General features: G+C 39.2%; 2 protein-coding genes across 2 annotated transcripts in view; one reads left to right on the forward strand and one right to left on the reverse strand.

Annotated features, from left to right (window-relative positions):
* Nucleotides 1-7,140: 7,140 nt before the first annotated feature.
* Nucleotides 7,141-15,247, forward strand: tmie (transmembrane inner ear; the record flags this gene model as incomplete). Its single annotated transcript, XM_083890418.1, has 4 exons — nucleotides 7,141-7,251; nucleotides 9,329-9,446; nucleotides 10,321-10,470; nucleotides 14,940-15,247. 4 exons carry the CDS (start codon nucleotides 7,141-7,143, stop codon nucleotides 15,245-15,247), a joined length of 687 nt encoding a protein of 228 aa, XP_083746544.1.
* Nucleotides 15,248-18,415: 3,168 nt separating this feature from the next.
* The window catches only part of pth1r (parathyroid hormone 1 receptor), a gene marked incomplete at its 3' end in the record, with an annotated part of 48,170 nt that continues 44,216 nt past the window's right edge, over nucleotides 18,416-22,369 (reverse strand). Inside the window, exons 7-13 of the mRNA XM_083890218.1 lie at nucleotides 21,911-22,064; nucleotides 21,429-21,489; nucleotides 20,213-20,279; nucleotides 20,002-20,096; nucleotides 19,673-19,814; nucleotides 18,878-18,919; nucleotides 18,416-18,778 (exon numbers count right to left, since the gene is read on the reverse strand). Of these exons, the coding sequence (XP_083746344.1) occupies nucleotides 18,416-18,778; nucleotides 18,878-18,919; nucleotides 19,673-19,814; nucleotides 20,002-20,096; nucleotides 20,213-20,279; nucleotides 21,429-21,489; nucleotides 21,911-22,064 (924 nt within the window). The remainder of the gene's footprint in view (nucleotides 18,779-18,877; nucleotides 18,920-19,672; nucleotides 19,815-20,001; nucleotides 20,097-20,212; nucleotides 20,280-21,428; nucleotides 21,490-21,910; nucleotides 22,065-22,369) is intronic.

Consider the following 22,369-nt stretch of genomic DNA (forward strand, 5'->3'; position numbering starts at 1 on the left):
TCTGAAGCATTTGGCTGAATATGAGCAGATAACATTGCTCGAAATACTTCAGGATTCATCCTGCTGCTTTTGTCCTCAGTTACATCATCAATAAATTCAAGGGAACCAGTTCCATTGGCAACCATACATGCCCACCACCATGCTTCACTGATGAGGTGGTATGTTTTGGATCATGAGCAGTTCCTTTCCTTCTCCACCCTCGTCTTCACAACGGCTTTTTAGGTGTTTGGCAAATTCTAATCTTGTCTTCCTGTTTTTGAGGCTCACCAATGGTTTCCATCTTGTGGTGAACCCTCTGTATTCACTCTGGCGAAGTCTTCTTTTGATTGTTGACTTTGAAACACATACGCCTACATCCTGGAGAGTGTTTTTGATCTGGCCAACTGTTGTGAAGGGGTTTTTCTTCACCAGGGAAAGAATTCTTCTGTCGTCCACCACAGTGGTTTTTTGTGGTCTTTCAGGTCTTTTGGTGTTGCTGAGCTCACTGGTGCAATCTTTCTTTTTAAGAATGTTCAAAACAGTTGATTTGGAATTGTGTCGATGTCCCAATATTTATTGACCTGACTGTATGTACCTTGCAAACCAGTCAACCCCCACTATTGCTTCATAGACACAATGTGACGACTGTGGTTTCAGTTTTTAAGAGTTGAAAGGTAGTCTCGGTACACATGCAGTCAACCAAATGATTGTTTACCTCTGACAAGCCAATAAATGGAGTTGGGGTATAAAAAAAAAATCCTGTGTTTAATCATCATCATGTATGTCATCACTTCAAATGATTGATTTAAAGAGAGACAGAAGAAAAAGATGCAAAATGATCCAACCCTCCGATTCTGAAGTAGTAACCACTGCCCATTATCACTGAGGGATATGGGACTGTTATTGTTTTTCTTTCCTCCTGACACATTTTGTTTCTGACATGTCAGTGATGCTGGGACAACATTTTAAATTTTACATTAAAACGTTTTTTTTTTTTACGTGGTTTCACCTGGTTTTAAAAATACCCACTAATTTTAGTGTGAAAGAGCCTTTATTCTACATTTCTTGTTGGATCATCCTGGCAGGGAGTCCTTTTCACTGCTTGGATTCAGTGGGCTGACAGACAATGGGTCATTTTTATTCAAAACCCCTCACCACCAAGTACAGGGAGGACACTCAAGAGACGAGCATCCTGCAAAAGGCTCCATTGTTTATCCAAGTGTTTACTTGCTTTATCCAGGGTGACTCCACCCACAATTAGCTGTTACATCAGTTACAACAGTAACATTAACATCTATTGTACTTTACCCCTTTAGCTATATGTTCTTAGGTGTTTGTTGAGGTGTGATTGTGTACATACAATACATACGATGGCAGAGGACTGTAAGACAAGCTTATTCATTTGTTTTGTTTTTGTTTACGTGTGTTATTCTGTCAGTTACTTCAACTTCAACCCACAGTGGACTTTTTTGGGGTTTTAAAATGTTCAATTGGAATTTTTCTAGATGTGATTTAAATACTTTTTTTTATGTCCAAATGACAAAAACTTTAATGATTCTTTACTTTAAAAAAATTATCAAGTTACCGTTAAAGCTGAGATGAATCATATATCTTTTGCACATTGTTTATTAAGCAGCTGTATCAATACCAGGGTCATGCAACAACAACATGAACCAACCCGAACCCTTTGTAGTTAATGAAACAAACCAGAATGAGGTGTCACAACAGGCTGAGTGGTTGATTGACTCTGGAGCATCAAAGCACATGACCTGTAATAAAGAATATAATATAATACTACCAGCATTTTCAGAACCACAGTCTGTAAAACTTGGTGACGGCAGAGTGGTGGATGCACTAGGACTTGGCAACATCAAACTGAGATTGACATCAAAAGTCAGTAATGTAAAAATGTCACAATGTACAATGTGCTTTATGTTCCCAAGTTATCTGGGAATCTTATCTCAGTGCGAGCTGCTACCAAAAAGGGACAGTTCACTTCAAGAAGTTACATACATGGAACAATTGGAGCTCTTCAAGGCATGGGATCACCAAGATCAGATGGACTGTATCAGCTGGATGTTGAGGGAAATTTGCCCGACTGTCATGGTGCATCAACTGCATGAGTAACAGCCAGTGTGTGGCATCAGCGTCTAGGTCACACCACCAAATTTACCAAAAATCTGGTAAATGGAGTGCATTTTACCACAGAGAAAGACGTTTGTGGTTTGGGAGTGTGGAGAGCAAGCTGTACAGAAAACCAGACATGGGAGAAATGTGTAAGATGCAGCTGATTCATAATTGTGGTCCCATTCAGACTGAATCCATAGGTGGAGCAAAATATGTTGGGACTTTTATTGATGACTACTCTAGGTGCTGCAAGGTATACTTTCTGAAACAGAAAAGTGAAGTCCTTTCATTCAAAGCGTTTTAGAAGATATTCTCTCATGAGTGTGCGCAGAAAGTCAAAAGGCTGAGAACAGATAATGCTGGGGAAGCAACAAGAAGCATGCTGTCTCATGCTAAGTTGCAAAAGATGTACTGGGCAGAGGTCACAGCAACTGCAGCCTACATACAGAACAGGCTGGCCACATCTGTTCTGAAGAAAGAAACACTGTACCAGAGATGGTGTGGCATAAAACAGACATGAGCCACATAAGAGTATTCGGCTGTGTTGCTTATGCATATCCCAGACAGTGAGAGAAGAAAACTGGACAAGAAAGCTGCGGAGCTTCGTTTCATGTGATATGCAAACAATACCAAGGGCTACCGTTTGTTGGATGAAGATAAAAGGAGGATTCTTATTCGTCAAGACGGCATCTTTAATGAATCGCATTTCAGCTGGAAACAGGACGTGGAAGTGTCCTGTTCAGAGAATGAAGTAAACATCCATAAAGAAGAAGGGCGAACACCAGCTGATGAGGCCACTGTTCATGAATCTGTTGGACAAAGCAACAGAACCAGAAAGCCTTCAAAGAGATATGGTTACGATGATGAAAATGAAACATGGGACTTAATGGATTTACCAAATGATCGCAAAGCTATAGGATCAAGATTGGTGTTTAAAGTCAAGCATCACAGTGATGGCCAAATGGATAGACACGTGCAGACTTGTCGCTAAAAGCTACTTACAGATGTATGGTGCTGTCTATGATGAAACTTTTTCAACTGTAGCACGATTCAGTTCAATTCATACATTGCTGTCCTTTGCTGTCCAGAATAATCTACATGTACACCAGATGGATGTGGTAACTGCATTGATATCTGGAAGAGGAAATCTACATGGAGACATGGAACACCTAGTGTGTAAACTGAAAACAATCTATATATGGGCTGAAGCAGTCACCTTGTTGCTGGAGCAAGACTTTCACATAATGAAGGAAAATTGGTTTTAAACAGAACACAGACCCGTGTGTGTTTGTGAGATCTCAACAAGAGCTAGAGATACTTGTCAAGCCGTAATGTGCTCATGTGGACCCAGTTCTCGGTTCAAACAAAAGGAGTTTTATTTTCAAATAAAGCAAAGTCTTACTCGAGGTCAGGTCATAACTTCCAGACAAGGTCAGGCGAGAGGAAGTCAGGCACAGGTAGCAAGATGCAGCTGATACATAAATCCAAAAGGGAAACGTAAGGTGCAGGACGGTGAAACACACAAGACGCACTGGCACAAGACAAAGGGAGGAGGGCATATTTAAGGAGCATGGACTAATTAACACCAGGTGCAGACAATCAATGAGACAGATGAAGTGCAAACAGGAAGACAGAAAAACCCTACACCAAAATAAACCCAAGGGGTACACATAAACTAACTAACCCAGACTTAACATCATGGCACTTGACAATACTAACTGTGTATGTGGATGATCTGATTTTGATCACAAAATCAAAAGAATACATCCTATATCCTGGGCATCTCTGTTGTCCAACACGAAGCAAGGAACTCTGTTGTTCTTCATCAGAAGCATTACATTGAAGCCATTCTTCAGAAGAATGGAATCAATAATGCTAATCCCATTGCAACCCCAGCAGATGTAAATGTGAAGTTGGGAAAAGATGATGGTGTGAGTAAACCTATCAACCCAAGTACTTAGCACATCGGATAGCTGTGAGGCAGATTATTCAAAGGGTACAGTGGACCTCGCACTCAAGTATGAGCAGTCAGAGTCAGGAACATTGACTGGATTCTCAGATGCCGACTGGACTGGAGACCAGGATGACCGTCGCTCAACCACTGGTAATTCTTACTGGGTGGAGGAGCAGCGCGTTGGCTTTGTAAGGAAAACAGTTGCACTTTCAACGGCAGAAGCTGAGTATGTCACTCGCAGCCAAGCAGCTGAAGAAGGTACCTGGCTGAAGCGATTACGGTGCTATCTTGGAATGAGTAATTTGCCTACATTGATCCTGGAGGTCAATCAGGGAGCCATCACAATCGCAAAGAATCCTATCAATCTTTCAAGGACCAAACACAAAGACATTACCATTACATTCGTGTGCAGAATGGTCAAATACAAGTGCAATATTGTCCAGCAGTTAATGTGAAGGCAGATATCTTGATCAATGACAAGACAGAAGTTTGAGAATCTAAGGAGAGAGATTGTTGTCCTGTTTAACTCCGTTCAATCTGCTAACAGTACTGTTAAATGTGATTTAAAAAAAAAATGTAAGCAAGTTAAAAAAGAAACAAAACTGCAAATTTTGTTTTTGAGTTGAAAGGATAACTTGACCACTAATCTTAGTTATGTAAATTACCGCTAAGTGCTTACATGCCAGTGTAAAATTAAGTGGGAGTGTTGTATCACAGCAATTTGACATGTGTTATATTGAGAAAGTGTTATACTACTCCCACTGACTGCTTTTATGTTATGTTTATTTTTTGTTCTGAATAAAAATTAGTCTGCAACATTTTTCCCACACTTTGTTGTAACTTACAGGCTTACATTTCCGATATTTCTCAAGCTGGCTTGGAAATACTTCTTGGTAAACAGAGCGACTAAATGGCAAATACTTTAGGCAGTAACACAGTGGGCTTTTTATGTGACAAGTATGGCGATTGCATTCTACAACTCTGACAGAAGCCAATCACTGCAAGCTATTCATGAAAATAAGGTTGACGATAAGGGTTCCAACGACGACCAAAAATCTTCAGGATGGGACTGTGGGTATCTAGAATACATTTGCTATTAATTATCATCAGAGTACAGGGATTCAAGTGGGTTCTCTAAGGGTCTGAATTGATCAATACACATTCATAGTGCCTCAATTTTCCTGCTGATGGAAGAATATTTCCCCTGCATTTTCTGACAAGACTGATCATAATTGCAGACCAAGGAAGAATGGAGTAAATGGAGCTATGATGAAAAGGATCCACTGAATACGGTCAAAAATCAAATGTGCATCTAAACCTTTACAAAGTGGCAGAGTAAAAAAAAAAACACGGTAAATATTTTCAACATCTGACAAGATTAAGAGGAATGAGACTCAGTGGAGTGCATGTCTCCACCACAGCCAGTCCTGCATATCTTAATACACCGTAAAATAATATAGTTCATATCAAACTCAGATCTGTCTGTCATTAAATTCAGTGTTAATGTTGTTTCATGTTACATTCGTATAAAAGACAGGCAAAGGGGAGGTTTGACTACTTGTGTTAAAACCAGACTACACTTAAAGCTGTATTGCGTAACTTTTGCTGTTTTCCGTTTGACGTTATTATTCTGCCTGTGTGGATTTCACCAACAGAGATGGTGTAATGTTATCTGTGTTGCCCGATCAATAACTGAAGTTGTCAAGCTTGCAACAGCTGGCTACACCACAAACTATGTAACTGATACATCTTACTCTGCGTTTATGTTATGTTTTTAAAGCTCCACCCTGAATATATCAGATCGTTTCCCCCAGACAACTCTGTTACTGGCTACTGAGGTGTAAAAATAAAAAACTGTTTTAGAAACCAGGTGTGGCTTCAAAGGAGGGCATTGCTGTCATCCTCATCCCTGTCAATTAAAACATATTCTGTCTTTAGCTTAGCTGAAAGGTAATACATCACACTTTACTTGTTTATTGTATACATATACCAGCATGTAAAAAGAAGTAAAAACCACCATATAATGGTGTATATATTTCACTCAGGCAAAAATAAATTAATTTAAAATAAAAAAATAAAAACAAAATTCATATTGTGCGTCATTTTATAATCAAGCGGTTCCTGTGGTAATTGCATTTTATAGTTTTGGAGGGCAACAACACGCTGACACGTTTTCTAGGGATTATGCATTTTTGTATCTGCAGTATTGTGGTGGTTCAGATTCCACACAAAAAATATAAAATAAACAAAAAGAAAATGATCCGTTGGCACAGTTGAAACCAGAAACAGTGATTTATGATGGTGTTAGATGTGGCTACATACCCCAGACCATAACACTGAAACATTTTGTAAAAGAATATAATAAATCTACTTTCTGAGGTTAATTTAATGGTCGTGTTTCTTTGCTTTCACAGCCCCCACCAACCATGGCTTCTTTTAGGTAAAGAAGAACATGGTGTACAGAGCTACAAAAACAAGTCGACAATGTTTTCATGCCTGTGCCAAGCACAAAATTAATGTTGCTGACATAATTTGACTCCGTCTTTGTTTTTGTCTTACATATTAAAATTGCATTTCCCGTTTTGCAACAATAAGGATGAGAGGCTTTAAAAATATTTTACACTACAGCCATTTTGCTTCACTGTCCTGCACAGGCCAGCCTCATGGGTAATTGAAGTGCCCATCCCCCTACACTGTGTGAACTGCCTGTCCCCAGCAGGATGAGCTGGCTGTAAACCCACACCAGGTCTATTAATTAATTAATGTAGCCTAACTGCGGGGTTGGCTCCTTCCATTGTAGAGGAGCCGTTTTCAGCTGGCTGCAGTGGTGATGGCTGTTTTTTGTTTGGATGGTGTAGTAGTACAGAGGCAAGAGCTAGAAAGGAGCAGAAGACAACTGTGTATGGGAGGAAGGCATCAGCACCATATTCTCCATTAATCACCCAGGGCCATTGTGGTCCTGTCCTGTACACAGCGCCAGTACAGGCAGACAGGCAGGCAGAGAGAAGAGAGGAAGAAGCAGAGGAAGCGTGAGAGAGAGGGGGGAGCAGGGTGGCTGCAGGGAGAAAGAGGGGCAGAGAATGGTTGGGGAACAGCCTGTATGTCCACCTCAGCTCCTACTGCGGGGCTGGGGAGCAGTGCTTCTGTCCCAGTGCTTGTCCTCCGTGTTCTCCCAGATCCCGGATCCTGAGGTAAGAGACAGATGCATCGGCGTGTGTGTCCTCCACAGGTTCTGTTCAAGATGGAACATCCCGAGTGTTTATCTGTGACAGGTGCTTCGCCATTTAAAATGTAGCTTCATGTGATTCATGTTCATTGTTTGGTGGCCAGAGTTGATGCTTTTACTGACGATCTGGGTAATGTGTGACTGACTATACGTTAAAACATGTTACATTGCAGGTCTTACATGGGCGGCAATGGCACACATGTTTGAACAGGCGCAAACAGGATGTTGAATAACATTAATCACAACACAGAGTTGTGTGTGTGTGCATTTGTGTGATAAAAGGGTTACATTGCAAGTCATTTCCTTTGTGTTCTTCAAAAGCAAAATAATTAAGCTGAATCTGAAACGAATGCACTTTACTTACGTTTGACTGAAAATGCAACATATTATTAGCAGTGAGAAGAAGATTTTAAATTCTCAGTTGTTGACATTACAAACAAGGGAAATTGCAAAAAGCTACATTGTGGGAACATTTTTTACATTTATATGGTTAAAAAACTGGGGGAAAGTTTGGTTGTTGAGAAACTAAGTTCTAGTGTAAAGAAGGCAAAAGCATAATAGATGTAATTTATGCATATAAGACTTTTTCTGTGCAGTTAACACTTCTGGGCACCAGGCTATAGAAGGTCAGAGAAAGTACAAGGTGCCTCTGTAAACAGCCTTCTAGTGGCTGCTGGAGGCAGCAAAAATATAAAGTAAAGGTTGATGTGAGCCGTAAATACATGTATAAACCCTTAAACCCTAAGTCAATTAAAAATAAAGTAAAAATAACAATTAATAAAAATGTATGGCCTCCATAGAATTGATGTAATCTTAATAATCATCCCAGTTGGCAAGAATGTAGAAAACACACATCTGTACTGTGCTTTCTAATGGTAGATCTGTAGCCAACCAAATATGTTTAATTAATGTTATATATAATAAATATGAGGTAACTCAAGGTCGTTGTGATTCTCGTTGTGTTGTTTGTTGCACCAGAATAAAACCTGATGCTTATCACGACTAATCCAGACTCATAGAATGCCCTGAAGAGCCATGTTTAATATCCTCTTCAAGGCTAATCCTTCTGCAGGAGCTGCACAAATGCAGTGTTAATTCATTCCTGCAACTTTCTTCTGAGCTTCTTTGTTTAGTTAGACCCACAGTTCCCGTTGTGTCCTCGATGCCTGAGAAACAAACAGTGGAAGCTTTGAAGACAGTTGGCATGTTGCCTCACCGAAATGTATCCAGAAAACGACAACAAATTTGATTTATTTTGATGAAAAATAAACAAGAATGAATGTTCTAATACATATATACATGATACTTGGCTCAAAATTAATCTGTCATCTGCTATTTTGGATGTGTTATTTTCAGAATAACTTTCAGATGCCTCTAACAGAAACAATTAAAGTCCATTTTCTAATCCATTGCTTTCTGCTCTGTGGACTTAAAGTATAACGTTTCCAAAACCACTCAGTATCATTCAATCACGTTATTGATTTAGGGAGAAACCTTCACTTCTCCACCCCGGAGAGCAGAGTTTTTTTTGTCTGTTTTGACACTATCGACTGACAGTCTCATGTTGGTCATCTTTGCACAGGGGCACAAAGACACTGAGGTCAAAGAGTCTTCTTTTTCTTTCTATTCCTTTCAAAGGTTTCAGAGACAGCTTTGTGGTAAAATATTGGTCTGTAAGCTTGTAAATGAATCGAAATGAATAGAAAAACATTTGATTCTAAAAATGTGTTCAATCCTACGGGTGAGTATATTAAGTTATAACACCATGAGATCCCCCCTACAGAGTTTGAAATGGCCAATGACTTTGATTAAGGAATTTCTGGCCTTTTGAGAACTTTTATCTGAGTTGAGTCTGGGTATGATGTGCAATATGTTAGTTAGTATGTTGCCTAAAGGGCACTATCACACAGTAATCTGAGTATGTGAAGCTGAGATCCTGTTTACCTTCTTCAATTTTGCTCTCAGGTGTAAAACATGTACATTGAAATATATCTGTGGTGTCCAGATACTATCAAACACAACATGTTTCTCTTTTTTAACAGCTTTTACCTACAGATCCCCCGAAGAAGCCAGACCCTGTGACCTCAGAGACCGTCGTTTTCTGGGGGCTGCGGTTATGGCAGGTCATCGGCATCTTTGCCATGTTTGCTTTGGCAGTTGGTTAGTATGAAAGTTCTTTCTTTTCTTTCATTTTTTAAAATGGTCGTAGTGAGAAATTCAACCCCAGCAATCCATTTAGGAGAAATGATGACAGGGATCACTTCCACAATTTTAGCAGTGAGTCATCCAGATAATATCAATAAGAAAAGGGAACATCTCACTGAATCTAATCAAGTCAGTCAGAAATACTCAATTGAAAATACTGTCCTCATCTACATAACATCACACCTGAGGCACATGTGTGTCCAGGCTGCTAATGAATCGCTCATGCAGATAGCCACTGCTGTTCCGCCCTGGAGGGTGGGACTCTGAGGGAGGCGGAGGTGTTCATATTCAAATTTTTACTAAGTGCTGTGAGACATGCAAGAAAGGTCAGTATAGCTTTAAAGACTGGAGGTCTGTGCTGTGCTTCTCTGACGAGGTCTAGCTAATTGTTTTTATTTTCCAGATTGGTTCCAGATAAAAAAAAAAAAGTCCAGTCAAATCAATTGATTGCGTGGGACCACAATATCACCATAGTCAATCCACTAGTTGTTAAAACATTTAATTTAACAGCATAAACATGAATCACATGAATCAGATGGTTGAGGAAAAGACAACAAAGTCATTAAGATCTATTAACTTAGAGCCACAACTATGATGCGGTGAAATCTGAATGAATAAGTTAAATGTGTCTACAGACACTATTCTTAATGGTGTGTTAAGTGTTAGCCTATATCAGAACAGTAGAATGGATTCAAGGCAAAAAAGACATGTGTAATCTGTGTCCTCACCCTTTAAATCACTTACAGTAAATCCTAAATGTGGCTAAGATGTTGTTAGTGATCTCATTATGTCTTGTGTGTTTTGTTTTATGTCCCCTCCTCTCCTCCAGTTATTACTCTGTGTTGTATATTCAAATGCCGAATCCCAAGAACCAAAAAGGAGATTGAGGCACGGCACGCACAGAGGCAGGCTGCCAAGAAATATGCCAACACATTAGAGACAGTGCCACCTCTCAATGAGCTGACCGAGATCCCAGGATGTAAGTTACCCTGAAACATCTTTACAAACTTTAAATTTGTAATAATAACACGCGCGAGCTTGAATATGAACGATGGTGCTTTTCTGGTATCACTCTGCTGCTGTGTCTTGTTTTTGTTGTGTTTCTTTGAGCTCCACAGAGCAAGTTCAGGTGTAGATTAGAAAATGGGCTGGTTGCTCTTCCATCACAGACCACACACATATGCATCAAACTTAAAGGTGCCATATGTAAGAATGTGGCCAAAAACAGTTACTACATTCAAATTCAAAATACCGAGGACTTTTAGGTTTCGTTTTCTGATGTAACTGGCAACCCGTGCTTGCTCGGCAGCAGAGACTCTACTGACTGCAAGCATTGGTAGACGGTGGTAGCCTATGTGGCGCCACATGCCAAAAGATGATTTCAAAACATAAACATGATTTGCAGTCTGCAAAAGATTTTTTTAAATGCAAATATTTTGGCTGTACTGTTGTTGTTGGTGAGTTCAGTTTGTTATATGAACATTATTCCTGAGTCTCTGTGACATATTAGGAGGATTTTATGGCCAGTTGCTTTAGATGTATTACATAATACACTTTTAAACAGTGCTGTTTCTCCCACACACAACCCCACTCTGACATGTATGCAACACCCAAACATCTCTCGCCAAGTCCACGAATGAACTGCCTTTAAAGGGAGTGAGCATGATTAGTAAGCAGCACCACCTGCTGTGTCAGTTAACTCACCTGTGACTGCTTTCATGAGCCATCTTCACACCTGCAGCTGACTGACAATCACACCCACCTCAACACTTTTATATCACTCTTGTATGACTCTTGACTGTCGCTCTCTTTATTATTAAGCCTAAGGAAACGCCTGTCTTTCTATTTAACCTCATATCAAATCTTCACTCTCACTTCTGTTTTATGCTCTGTTATACTAAATCTCCTCTTCTCTTCTCTTCTCTTCTCTTCTCTTCTCTTCTCTTCTCTTCTCTTCTCTTCTCTTCTCTTCTCTTCTCTTCTCTTCTCTTCTCTTCTCTTCTCTTCCAGCTACACCTGATGCTTCTGCAGTACAGACAGTGTCTGAGCAGGTCCAACCTCAAAGTTCTGACAACAGCGAGGTCTCAGTAGTTAGGGGCAGCGAGGAGCAGCCCAGCTCCCTTAGTTTACCAGAGACAACATAATTTCACTCCCCTTTCGTCCAATCTTATTTTCTGTCCCAATCCCCTGGCTCACCCAATGCCTAATGTTTGAAATGTAGGTACAGGAAAAAAAGAGCACACATTTTGCTTGCTAGTGCAGGAAGTCGCAGTAACTGTGTGCAGCAGGAAATTATACTGCTTTTAGGTTAGTTCCTTTCAGAGCAGCTGGACTTTTGTAGTTTATACATTTGTATTTTCAAGTTTTTAATATAAATGCACATATTTTGCATATTTGCACGGAAACGTGAAAAGGCCAATGAATTGGAAATTATGTGAGAATTCAGAAGAAATGGTAATGCATGCAGCATGTTTACGCTCTATGCTTGTCTTTTCATCCTTCCTGCTGTGTCTTCTTTCCCAAGATGTGCTTTGATTAAAGTAAATCGTTCAAACCATCTATTGCTGCTGTTAATTAAAAGTGATGGTGGGAGTAAGAACAAGGTAATTACATACCCTCCTCTTTTTTTTCATCTCAAGTGCTTAGCAATGGCTTTTTCAAGTTAGTTAGGAGTGAATAGGCACTGACATCTGTCCTGTCTTGTTGCTCTTTGTGAGCACACATACAGGTTATTACAAAATGTATCATGGGGAAAAATCATCGAGCAGTCAATAAGTTCTCTATGTATGGGAATTGCATCAAGTAATATCTGCATCAGACTGTGGGGGTAAGTTAATCACATGATAAATCTAGTGCGGCAGTAGCATCAGTCTCTCTTCAATCTCAAGATTCACCACAGAGGGTTGATCTTGCGTAAAACCATACACTGTAATTGGCTTCTAGGTTAACAAAAAGGAGAGCAACATAACTTTAAGCTCGTTAATATTGGGGAACAATGAGATTACTTATGCAATAACAACTGGATAATCCAAAAGACCACATGCAATGAGTAAAGTAAAAGTCTTAATATCAAACCAAATGCAAGTCTTTAATCATTATCTAAAATAAGCTGTAAACGTATGGATCGTACACCACAGCAGCGACTTAGCCGTGACAAATGAGCATCAGAAATGCCTTTTCTTGTCTTTCTTGTTGATGTGCTCATGAAGACAAATTACTCAAAGCAATTTTATGCCAAGTCTTCTGAAATTAGAAAAGAAAAAACATTGTATGTGTATGATGTAAAACGCAGGAAACGCGGTAGTTTTTTGACAGAATTTTCTCTCTGCCACCAGACAGTTGTAACAGTTTGTGTTACACAAACTGTTACAACTGTCTGGGGCAAAGTATGAGAAAAATGATTCGTTTCCAGTTTTACAGTCATATTTCCTGCAAAACCATTTTAAGAGAAGGAAACAACCTAACCTTTAAGCACTCACTCAATACAATAACTCTCATCAGACCTGATTCGCCGAGGATAATAAAGTGTATCATTTCTGTTAGTCTAAAAATGAAGGTGATCTCATTGACTCCAGATGGTTACAGTTTCTGTTAGAACTAAAAAAAAGAAGCACTTTTCACTCAGCTCTGAATAAGAACTGAGGAGGAGGTTGTTTGAGGTTCGATCACACAATCTGATCAGTGACATAAAGAAAGAGATTTGGATTGTTTCCAAGTCCGTCTCTGTCTCCTGGGACAAAATTACACATAATTTTTGAATAGAACTGTGATATTAGTAAGACGAGCTCTGGCAGGTACCTTGCCTCAATCAAACTGAACTAGTTTTTTTTTTTTTTTTTTTTTTTTTTTAAACCACCATGTTTTGTCCAAAATTGTACCAGCTGTGTCTGTGCTGAACATTTTACATTTATTAATGTGTGAGGATCAAGGCCTTTAAGGGTCAAGGTTCATGTTTCACAATCTGCTAACCTTGGTTATAACCCACTGCACCGATTCATAAATCTCCACCATTTTGTCGACACCAGATAAACAGGAAGAGGAAGAAAAAAGAGATGATATTTGAGCAAAAGAGAGTTCACAGGTCCAGTCAAGACAACAATTCACAGCATTATGATGGTTGGTTGATCAGTTTCAGTCGACTGGATTCAGTCAGCACACGCAAAAAACAAAATCTTTTCAGGTTTACTCTGACCGCCACTGGCAACTTTTGACATTTGGTGTATGTTTGTCACTGTCTTTGTATCCTGAGTCTCTGAAAACTCCAGGGGTCAAAAGTTCTCTTTGACCCCTGGAGTCTTCTCCTTTGAGCAATTTTCAGTTTTTACACATCAGCTGCTCAAGTATAAAATCTCACCTGGTTGTGTAGATCACCATCACGTAAAATAAGTGAACTATTGCCTGCAGCTGTTGCATAATTCCCTCTTTTGGTTAGTCCCTAAAGCCAAACTCCAATGGGCTTAAAGGTTTCCATGTTACTTTTGGTTTTTAGGAGTTTTCATCTGAAAATGCATGACCTATTTTTGGTCCTCTGGTCCTGGGGACTCACTGCCCTGCATGTTTTCAATGTTTCCCTGCTCCAGCACACCTGATTCAAATAAATGAATCATTATCAGACTTCTGCAGAGCTTGATGATGAGCTGACCATTTGAATCAGGTGTGTTGGGAGCAGAAATGGGTCCCAAGGACCAGGGTTGAGTTGTGTCCAACACAAATGATTTGTTCAAAAGAACAAACTGAACTGAATCACTTGCTGAAAGGATTCGTTCATCTCACAGTTCAGCTGAGCTGAGCCGAGTTCTGTTGGGACTCGAGTTTGACAGCGGGCAACGGGTGGGGCAAAAGTGACTGTTCCCTGCAAAACAGTCAGTCACCCACAAACATAAACACACATTAGTTTCCCAGCAAGCACAAACTTGGCCCGGAATGAGTGGACAGTGTAGAGTAGAGACGTCAAACATACAGCCCGTGGGCCAGAACTGGTCCACTAGAGGGTCCAATCCTGCCCGCAGGATGAATTTGTGAAAATTTCACGTTATGATAAAAATCTAATGTAAAGTACTATATTTTTTGGATATTTTATATTTTTGAGTTTCAGATACCTGTTTTGTGCCTCTGTAGATCCACTGTGATCTCTAAGTTTTTATGTAAATGGTAGACGTGAGTCCAGTATTTTAAGAAAAGATGTCCATCTCCTTCAAGTTTATCCTCATGATGACCCTTTGAGTAACAATGAGAAATGATCTCCGTCTGTGAACGTCTTTTCTCCCTTTCTCGCCCAGAACGCACTTCAAGCAATCCCATTAAAAGAATAAGTAGACCATGCTTATTAGAAACAGATGTGCCTTCATTACACGTAACCTACTTAGCATATTGTACTGTATTAAGTTCTTCCTTCCAATTAGTGTATGAGGCCTGATGGGTTTTTGTTGTTTCTTTTTTCCCCTGTAGCTGCAAAAGTAGAAGAAAAAGCAGAGGTGACAACAGTTTCTGGGAAAGTGGATGGTGATAAAGGAGAGAAGAAGACCAAGGAGGGCAAGAAAGAGGGCAAGGGTGCCAAAGAAGGGAAAGGAGATGAAAATGGCCCATCGACAAAGAAGAAGGGTGAGAAAGGTGAAAAGGGAGAACCCAAGAATGAAGACGGGGAAAGTAAAGGGAAGAAATCTGGAGAGAAAGGAGACAAAGGTGGAGCTAAAGGTGGAGCTAAAGGTGGAGCTAAAGGCGGAGCTAAAGGCGGAGCCAAGAAAGCTCAAAAGTGAACTCTGCTTTCCACTGACAAACACACAAAAAAGATAATTTCATATTTTTCACTGTATTTTGGACACTTTTTTCTTAAACGAAATTTGTACTGATATTATATTTACAACAAATAAAAAAAGTCAAATAAAATCATTGTTTTTTTCTTTGTCTGAAGTCAGAATCATGAAAAGTGCTCGTACAAGTACAGTAAAATCAAAGATTTATTGACATATATTCACAATTCACTGATGAACATTAGAGACAAGGAACAATCTTACCAATTTTTTAACACTGATATCTACAACATGCCTACATCAGTGATGAGAGGGTGAGACGTGTCCACATACTGTATCCAAGACATGAAGACAAATGGCAACTACGTGTCTGCACAAGATAAATAAACGTTTTTTTTCTTTTTTTTAACTTCCATAAGAAGTATTTGAAAACAACAAAATACAACATTAGCTCTATGGTTATTGGCCTTATTGTACAATTGATTTTCAAAACATTTTACATGATACAATCCGAATAAAATACTGGATTATGGGGTATTAAAGTGCTCAAATATAATTTTCAGAATGTTCTTTTCATTAAGTATCTTCATTCTCTGCAACCACCCACCCTTCTGATGAAGAACCTGCACTACAGGACACACTTTGTCTTCTCTCATATGACCTTCAGCCACCTGTGTGTGATAGTTTAACCAAGTCACTCAAACCCCATCACTATCATGACCGATCTGCATGGAAATGTCCAAGTTATGTGAAATTTGAATGTCTGATATCACTGCATGATTTACTTTCCTTATTGCCAATAAATGTCCTAAAAAACCCAAAATTTCATCAATACAGTAGCTGTTGCTGCCACTATTTACTGTTTTATAATATAATTTCCTCTATTATCGCTTTTATATGAAATATAATATGATAAAATAGTATTATATAATCCTTATAAATACTTAAAAAAAATTAATAGTGTCATTTGAAACAGCTGTAGCTTTTAGGTAACTTATTTTTTTGTGATTACATTTTTTCGTTAGTTATTAAACAACAATTTCTTTTGTACAATTGACCCTGAATAAATTAAAGTGAACACATTTTGTAAAGCACAATTTTGGGGTTTTGTATTTCGCAAAAAGGGATAAACAACGTCAGCTAAATGCTGATTTTGGTATTTTCCAAACTCTGCAGATTAGACTATGCAACCTTTAAACACTGAGTGCATGGATTATTGGACCTGGCAATTGGCTGAGTAGATGTGGGAATTAGGGAATTTGGACAACAATTCAGTCAGTCAGAAGAGGAACAAGAGCGCTTGGCCAACAGTGGTCACCAACAACATGATACAACGCTGTGCACAACAGCAACGATTACCTTCATTCTTATAGTGAAGATCTTAATGAGGTCAACATTTTGTGAAAACTGATCCCAACCACAAATGTATTTATACATTTACCTTTTAGTCAAATCAAATAATGACTGAGACAAAAATACCATTGAAGGTTTTAATATTAATGTGCTGAGTCCACTAGTGAGCTGACAATTAGTATTTAACAAAACTTTATTTTATTTACTTTATTTACTCAGGGTAGAATTTTAAGGCTGACTTTGACATGTTCCTATATGAACTACCACTGACGCTTCTGTCCGATCTTGTTTTCTTTTTGAGAGCAGGTGAATTTAAGACTGTGTGGTTGCTGTAAACTTTTGCTCTGGCAGCTTTTCAGTATCCTGCCTTTTCTCTTTGGTATCATCAATGTCACACATAACAGTTTCAAATATCTTGTGGAATGCTGCGTTAAAAGCTCACAGAAATGCCCTCTGTCACCTGTCCATATATTCACCAGTTTTGTTTTGGTCTATGTACATTAGCAAATACTGCAAAGGTTTTTTGTTTTTTTTGTAAACAAACATAAAAAAAACATATATACACTGACAAATTACGTATCCTTACACATTATTCGCTCACAATTAGAATGTATTTCTGACTTATGTAAACATTGTGACTTGTATATATACAGTATACACACATATATATATACACACACACACACACACATACACACATCAAAAAGCAGCAAAACACTGGACCATCTATAAAAGTTACTGTGTGTTATTCATGTCTGGCTTTTCCTTCATATCCGCCACAAATGTCCATCTTGGAATTCCACGAGAATTTGGGATTCCTCATTTAATTAACATTCCACTTGAATATTTGACCATTTCCTGCATGCTGTTTTGTTTTGGTTTCTTTGATATTCCTGTCAGATTTCCAAAATGTTCTTTTCTTTCCCCAGCTCACACTGAACCCAAAGAAAGTGACAGTCTTCAAAGACATATTCTTACTTAAGCATCACGTTGTGTGTGTTTGTGTGTGTGAGTATTTTTGTTGAAGAACATTTTTAAAATGAAACATTCATTTAAACTCTTCGGCTTGTGTTGTAATTGGAGAGGAGATGAGTACTGGGTCTTTGTACAGCAGAGAGTGTACAACTCTGTGAAAACAAGACTTCTTCTCGATACAAATGCTGACCAGGCTAAAACACCGTTATAAATGAATACAAATAGGTGTGCAACAACAGAGGACTTCAATTACCTGAGTACCTTACCTTTTACACTGAAGTGGATATACAGTAATTAGATGAAAAACAAAGGACATACCATGAACAGATGCCATGAAATAGCTGCGTCTATACAACAACTTTATCTGAAAACGTACTGATGCTACTGACCCTCACAAATGCGCCACTAAACGCACACAAAATCCAACTGACCGCACACAGGTGATGATTAAGGCTGTTCCTGGATCGACGACTGCAACCTTTGATTTATGCACAAAAGGTGAAGACGTTTGCCTTTAGAGAGAAAAAGACGGAACAAACAGTTATGACAGCGAAAAAAAGAAATAAAAAATGGCAGTCTGTTTCCAGCCTTAAACACATTCACTGTGGCAGGTGGTGGTTGAAAGCGCAGAGAGTATTTGCCACAAAACTGAAGGTCATTTTTCCTTGAGAAAAAAGGGGTCACGGCTCAGAATACCGACACACCCTCTCTGCTTTGAGCCTCAGCAGTCCGTCGTGTTTTTGCTTGATTCACAGGAGGAAAATAAAACTGGCACTGTTGACGAGTTCAGACCATCCTGAGACTGTTATGATTTGTTCAGCCAGTTTTTATCCGATTGTATCTATCTCACATGACTGTTTCCCTCTCCTCCTCCACCACAGGTGAGGGTTTCTCGTTCTCACAGGGCCTCACGTGAGAAGAATGCTCCTCTTCGGGAATGTGGAGCTCCTGTGCTGACGATGGTATGGAGTTTTCTGACACTGAGCCATTCTTCACATACCCGGGCAGGTTCCTGTGTCCGTTCACAGGTACTGGTCCCAGCCTCGTTGTGAGGTGGAGAGCCAGCGGTCCTCTGGCAGTGACGTTGGTAACACTGGTGTGTGATACCATAGGTCCATAGCTGTAAGTGTTACTGCCACTCCGGGCTTTTCTTTTGAAGTCGAGCGCCAGGGTCCTCCTGCTCCAGGACTTTTTGATCTCAGCTTGTACCTGAGAAGAGAAGAGTTATGTAGTCACATCGCAATGTTAATATTATTCAACAGTTTTTTTTTTCTTGTAAAAAGCAAACAAAGACTTTGGAGTTCTTACCTCGCCATTGCAAAAACAGTATATAATTGCAACTAAAAAACCCTGAAAGAGAACAAAAAGACTGGTTTTATTGACGTTATCCATGGGTGTCCAGTTCATCTATCTTTAACATGCATTTTATCTGTAAAACAAGCAGATTGGACACTCTAAATTGAACAAAGGTGCGAGTGTGAGGATGGTTGTTTGTCTCTGTGTCCCACACGACCCTGGAGGATAAAAGATGGATCGATGGAAAACTGAGATTTACAAAGGCATTTTAAATCACCAGGCACCCTCACAACCTTTCTACGGCATCTTGATTAAGATATACGCAAACTCAAAAATGTCAACAATTCAATTATCAAATAGTTGATCCCTCCGGATGTTTTGGTGAGATGCTGTCAAGTGTTTCACGTGAAACCATGCAAAAATCCGATGAGGTCAATTGGGTTTGCTTATCGCGAAAGGACACATTAATATGTATGTGGGACCCTCAGTGTTCCATCCATCCATTATTTACTGCTTTATCCTCCACCGGAGGGTCGCGGGGGTGCTGTGCCTATCTCTGCTGACATAGGGCGATAGGCGGGGTACACTCTGGACAGTTCACCAGTCCATCACAGGGCCACATATAGAGACAAACAACCATTCACTCTCACGCCTATGGTCAATTTAGAGTGTCCAATTCACCTCATCCCCAAATTTGGACTGTGGGAGGAAGCCGGAGAACCCAGAGAAAAATATATGTGGGACCCTCAGTGTTAAATTACTTAATTAATTTACTAATTTCTGTCAATTCTACCGCAGCAGCTTTACCTGGAAGGAATTAAAAAGCATCTCATAATGCATCTGGATCAGCCAGGGAACTCCAGACACTTCTGTGTAAGGCATGGCATTGAAAATGATGTAGTGGACACCAAACAGTGGCATCAGCACCAATGTAGACTTCAACAGTTTCCTGTAACAGAAAGGTAACAGTTTTACATCTGAGTGAAATATTGCATCACAACATTGTGCACATGACACATTTGAAAAAGCATTTAAAATTGTATTCTATTATGGAATGGACATAATGAACACGAGCTTCCCTCATGACCATCGTCAATATTAGTGGTATAGAAAACAGAATATATAGCATTCGGTACCTGTACTGTTGTCTTGTGTCACACCTTCCCGCATTTGTTTCTCGCAGTTTTGTTGCCAAGACTCTGATGATGTTCAGAAATAACATAAAATTAACCTGGAAAGAAAATGGAAACACAATGATTTGCTGTCACCTGTGTGAAAGGCGCGGTGAAGCACTGTCATTTCCGACACTGCAGGAAAAGGGTGAGAGCATATGCCGTGTATACTCACCACCACAGCTGCCAGGATAGGCACTTGATAAATCCATTTCAAATTGCCCGCACTTAAGTCCCAACACCTGCAGCACACAAATAGCCACAAAACATGGATCAGGAAGGATCAAGCTGGTTCATGGGATGATCCATTGTCTTTCTTTTCCTTCTGAGTTTCTCTGTTCATTATTGTCTTTTGATAGCTGCCATTGAACCTCCCTCCGAACCGCTTATATTCTAGATTTATCAGAGCATTTAAGACAAGTATCCTGTTTCTGAACTACTTACAGACTCTAGATAAATATCCTTCCACAACACCAGTTTAGCCTCTCCACTTAAAGAAAGCGACAACTGCAGTTTGATATCTATTATTGGCAAAAAAAAAAAAATAATAAAATGAACAAAATGTGTAATGTGTAAATATGTCCTCTCCTATCCTGTTCAATTCAATAATGTAAAAAAAAAAAACCCACAAAAAACAGCCCAAACCACAAACCATCAAAATATTAATTTAAAAGAACCACCTCATTAAAGTCTCAAAGTCATTAAAGAGCTGCCTGATTACCCTATATTCTGATCTGGCCTTCAAATAAAACTGCCGTCATGTTTAACAGCTTTTGCAGTTCTGGGAAAACGTTCCGTTAATAAGCAAAAGGCATAAATAGTGCTTTATGTTGGTTAGATTTTGAGCATTATGGCACACATTCAATAGCTTTTAGTCAAATGCTTCTTGCTCCACACTACCAATTACTATAAAATGTGCAATGACAGAGTTGTGGATATTATCATTCTTGGTTTGTTTTCCTGCCCAATGAAGCCTAGGGTGAATGCTGACATGGTCTACTGCTCTGCTGCTGACTGAGAAGAGAAATATGTGGTTTAGTTCCACTGGACAGCTGCTGGATACCAGATTAGCTATAAACGCTCAGAGTCCTCACTCTTCACCATCATCACTGGACATTTGGGAAGACAGTTTGAAGACAGTTGTGTCCCAGATAAGCTTTGATATAGAAACTGAAAGTGCGTTTGTTAATGAAGTTAATTATCTTTTAAATTTCTTCATTTCAAACTTGGACGTGTGTGAAATGCAGCCGTGTGTGTAACATTAACAAAGGATTATTAATGACCCTATTTGTACCCGCCCTCTATGGCTAAAGAAATGTAATATTGTCAACACATTTCTGCATTAAAGTTTCACAAGAATAATGTCTGCATTATTTATAAGTATTACTCACTCTGTATCTGCAAACGTGGCTCTCACAGTCGCCCACACTGTCACAAACATGGCCGGTACTCCTGGAAAAAAAGTGGGAAAATATTGTTTAAAAAAAAAAAAAAAAAAAAACATCAATGAGAAAAAAATACTCTAAACAATATATATATATATATATACATATATATATATATATGTAAAAATATAATTTGTTATAGGCAGGTAGAACCTGGGTAGCACAGCATCCACATTGTATGCGCTGTGCTTGTGTAACGTATACGCACAGTGTGTACAATGCAGGAACTGTGAAGCCCATATTAACGCAAATGTGAGTTTAAACAGTTTCTGTTGATTGTTGTTGACTCTTCTCTCGATTACTTTTTTTTTTTTTGCTACTAATTACACCATCAAAAATAAATAATTGATATATCAGATCTAATTGTGCATGGTGTACAGCCTACTATTCATATGGGCATGCAAGCACAGAATGTAAATGAAACTCACCCCAGCCAATCAGTGTAAATCCCCACAGATACTTTCTGTCTGAGAAGAAGGTCATAAAAATGAGGCTGTGGAGGTACAGACCCTCAACAAGGATCCAGTAGTAATTGGTTGCCAGAAAGTACATGAACAAGGTCACAACCACCTTGCAGCCAATCTATAAACAAACAACACACAAGAGGAGGAAATGGATCAATACACAACATGACAAATTGTCACAATTGTCTCAAATGTGTAGTGCAAAACACATTTAGTTTGTCCTGTTTCTTTTTGTGAATTTGCTCCACAGCATCCAACACAAAACACACTCTGAAACATGGAATCTCTGTTTCAGAAAAAAAGAACCATTTCCTAATAATTAACGCTAATAGGGAAATGCTGTAACTGTAGTGAACGTGCATAATTCTTTTGTGGTAATTCAACTGGCCAGTTTGGGGAGAAAGGCCTTTGCTTGGATCAAAT

Source organism: Microchirus variegatus (genome assembly GCF_963457635.1).
Source record: "Microchirus variegatus genome assembly, chromosome: 5".
Lineage (NCBI taxonomy): Eukaryota > Metazoa > Chordata > Actinopteri > Pleuronectiformes > Soleidae > Microchirus > Microchirus variegatus.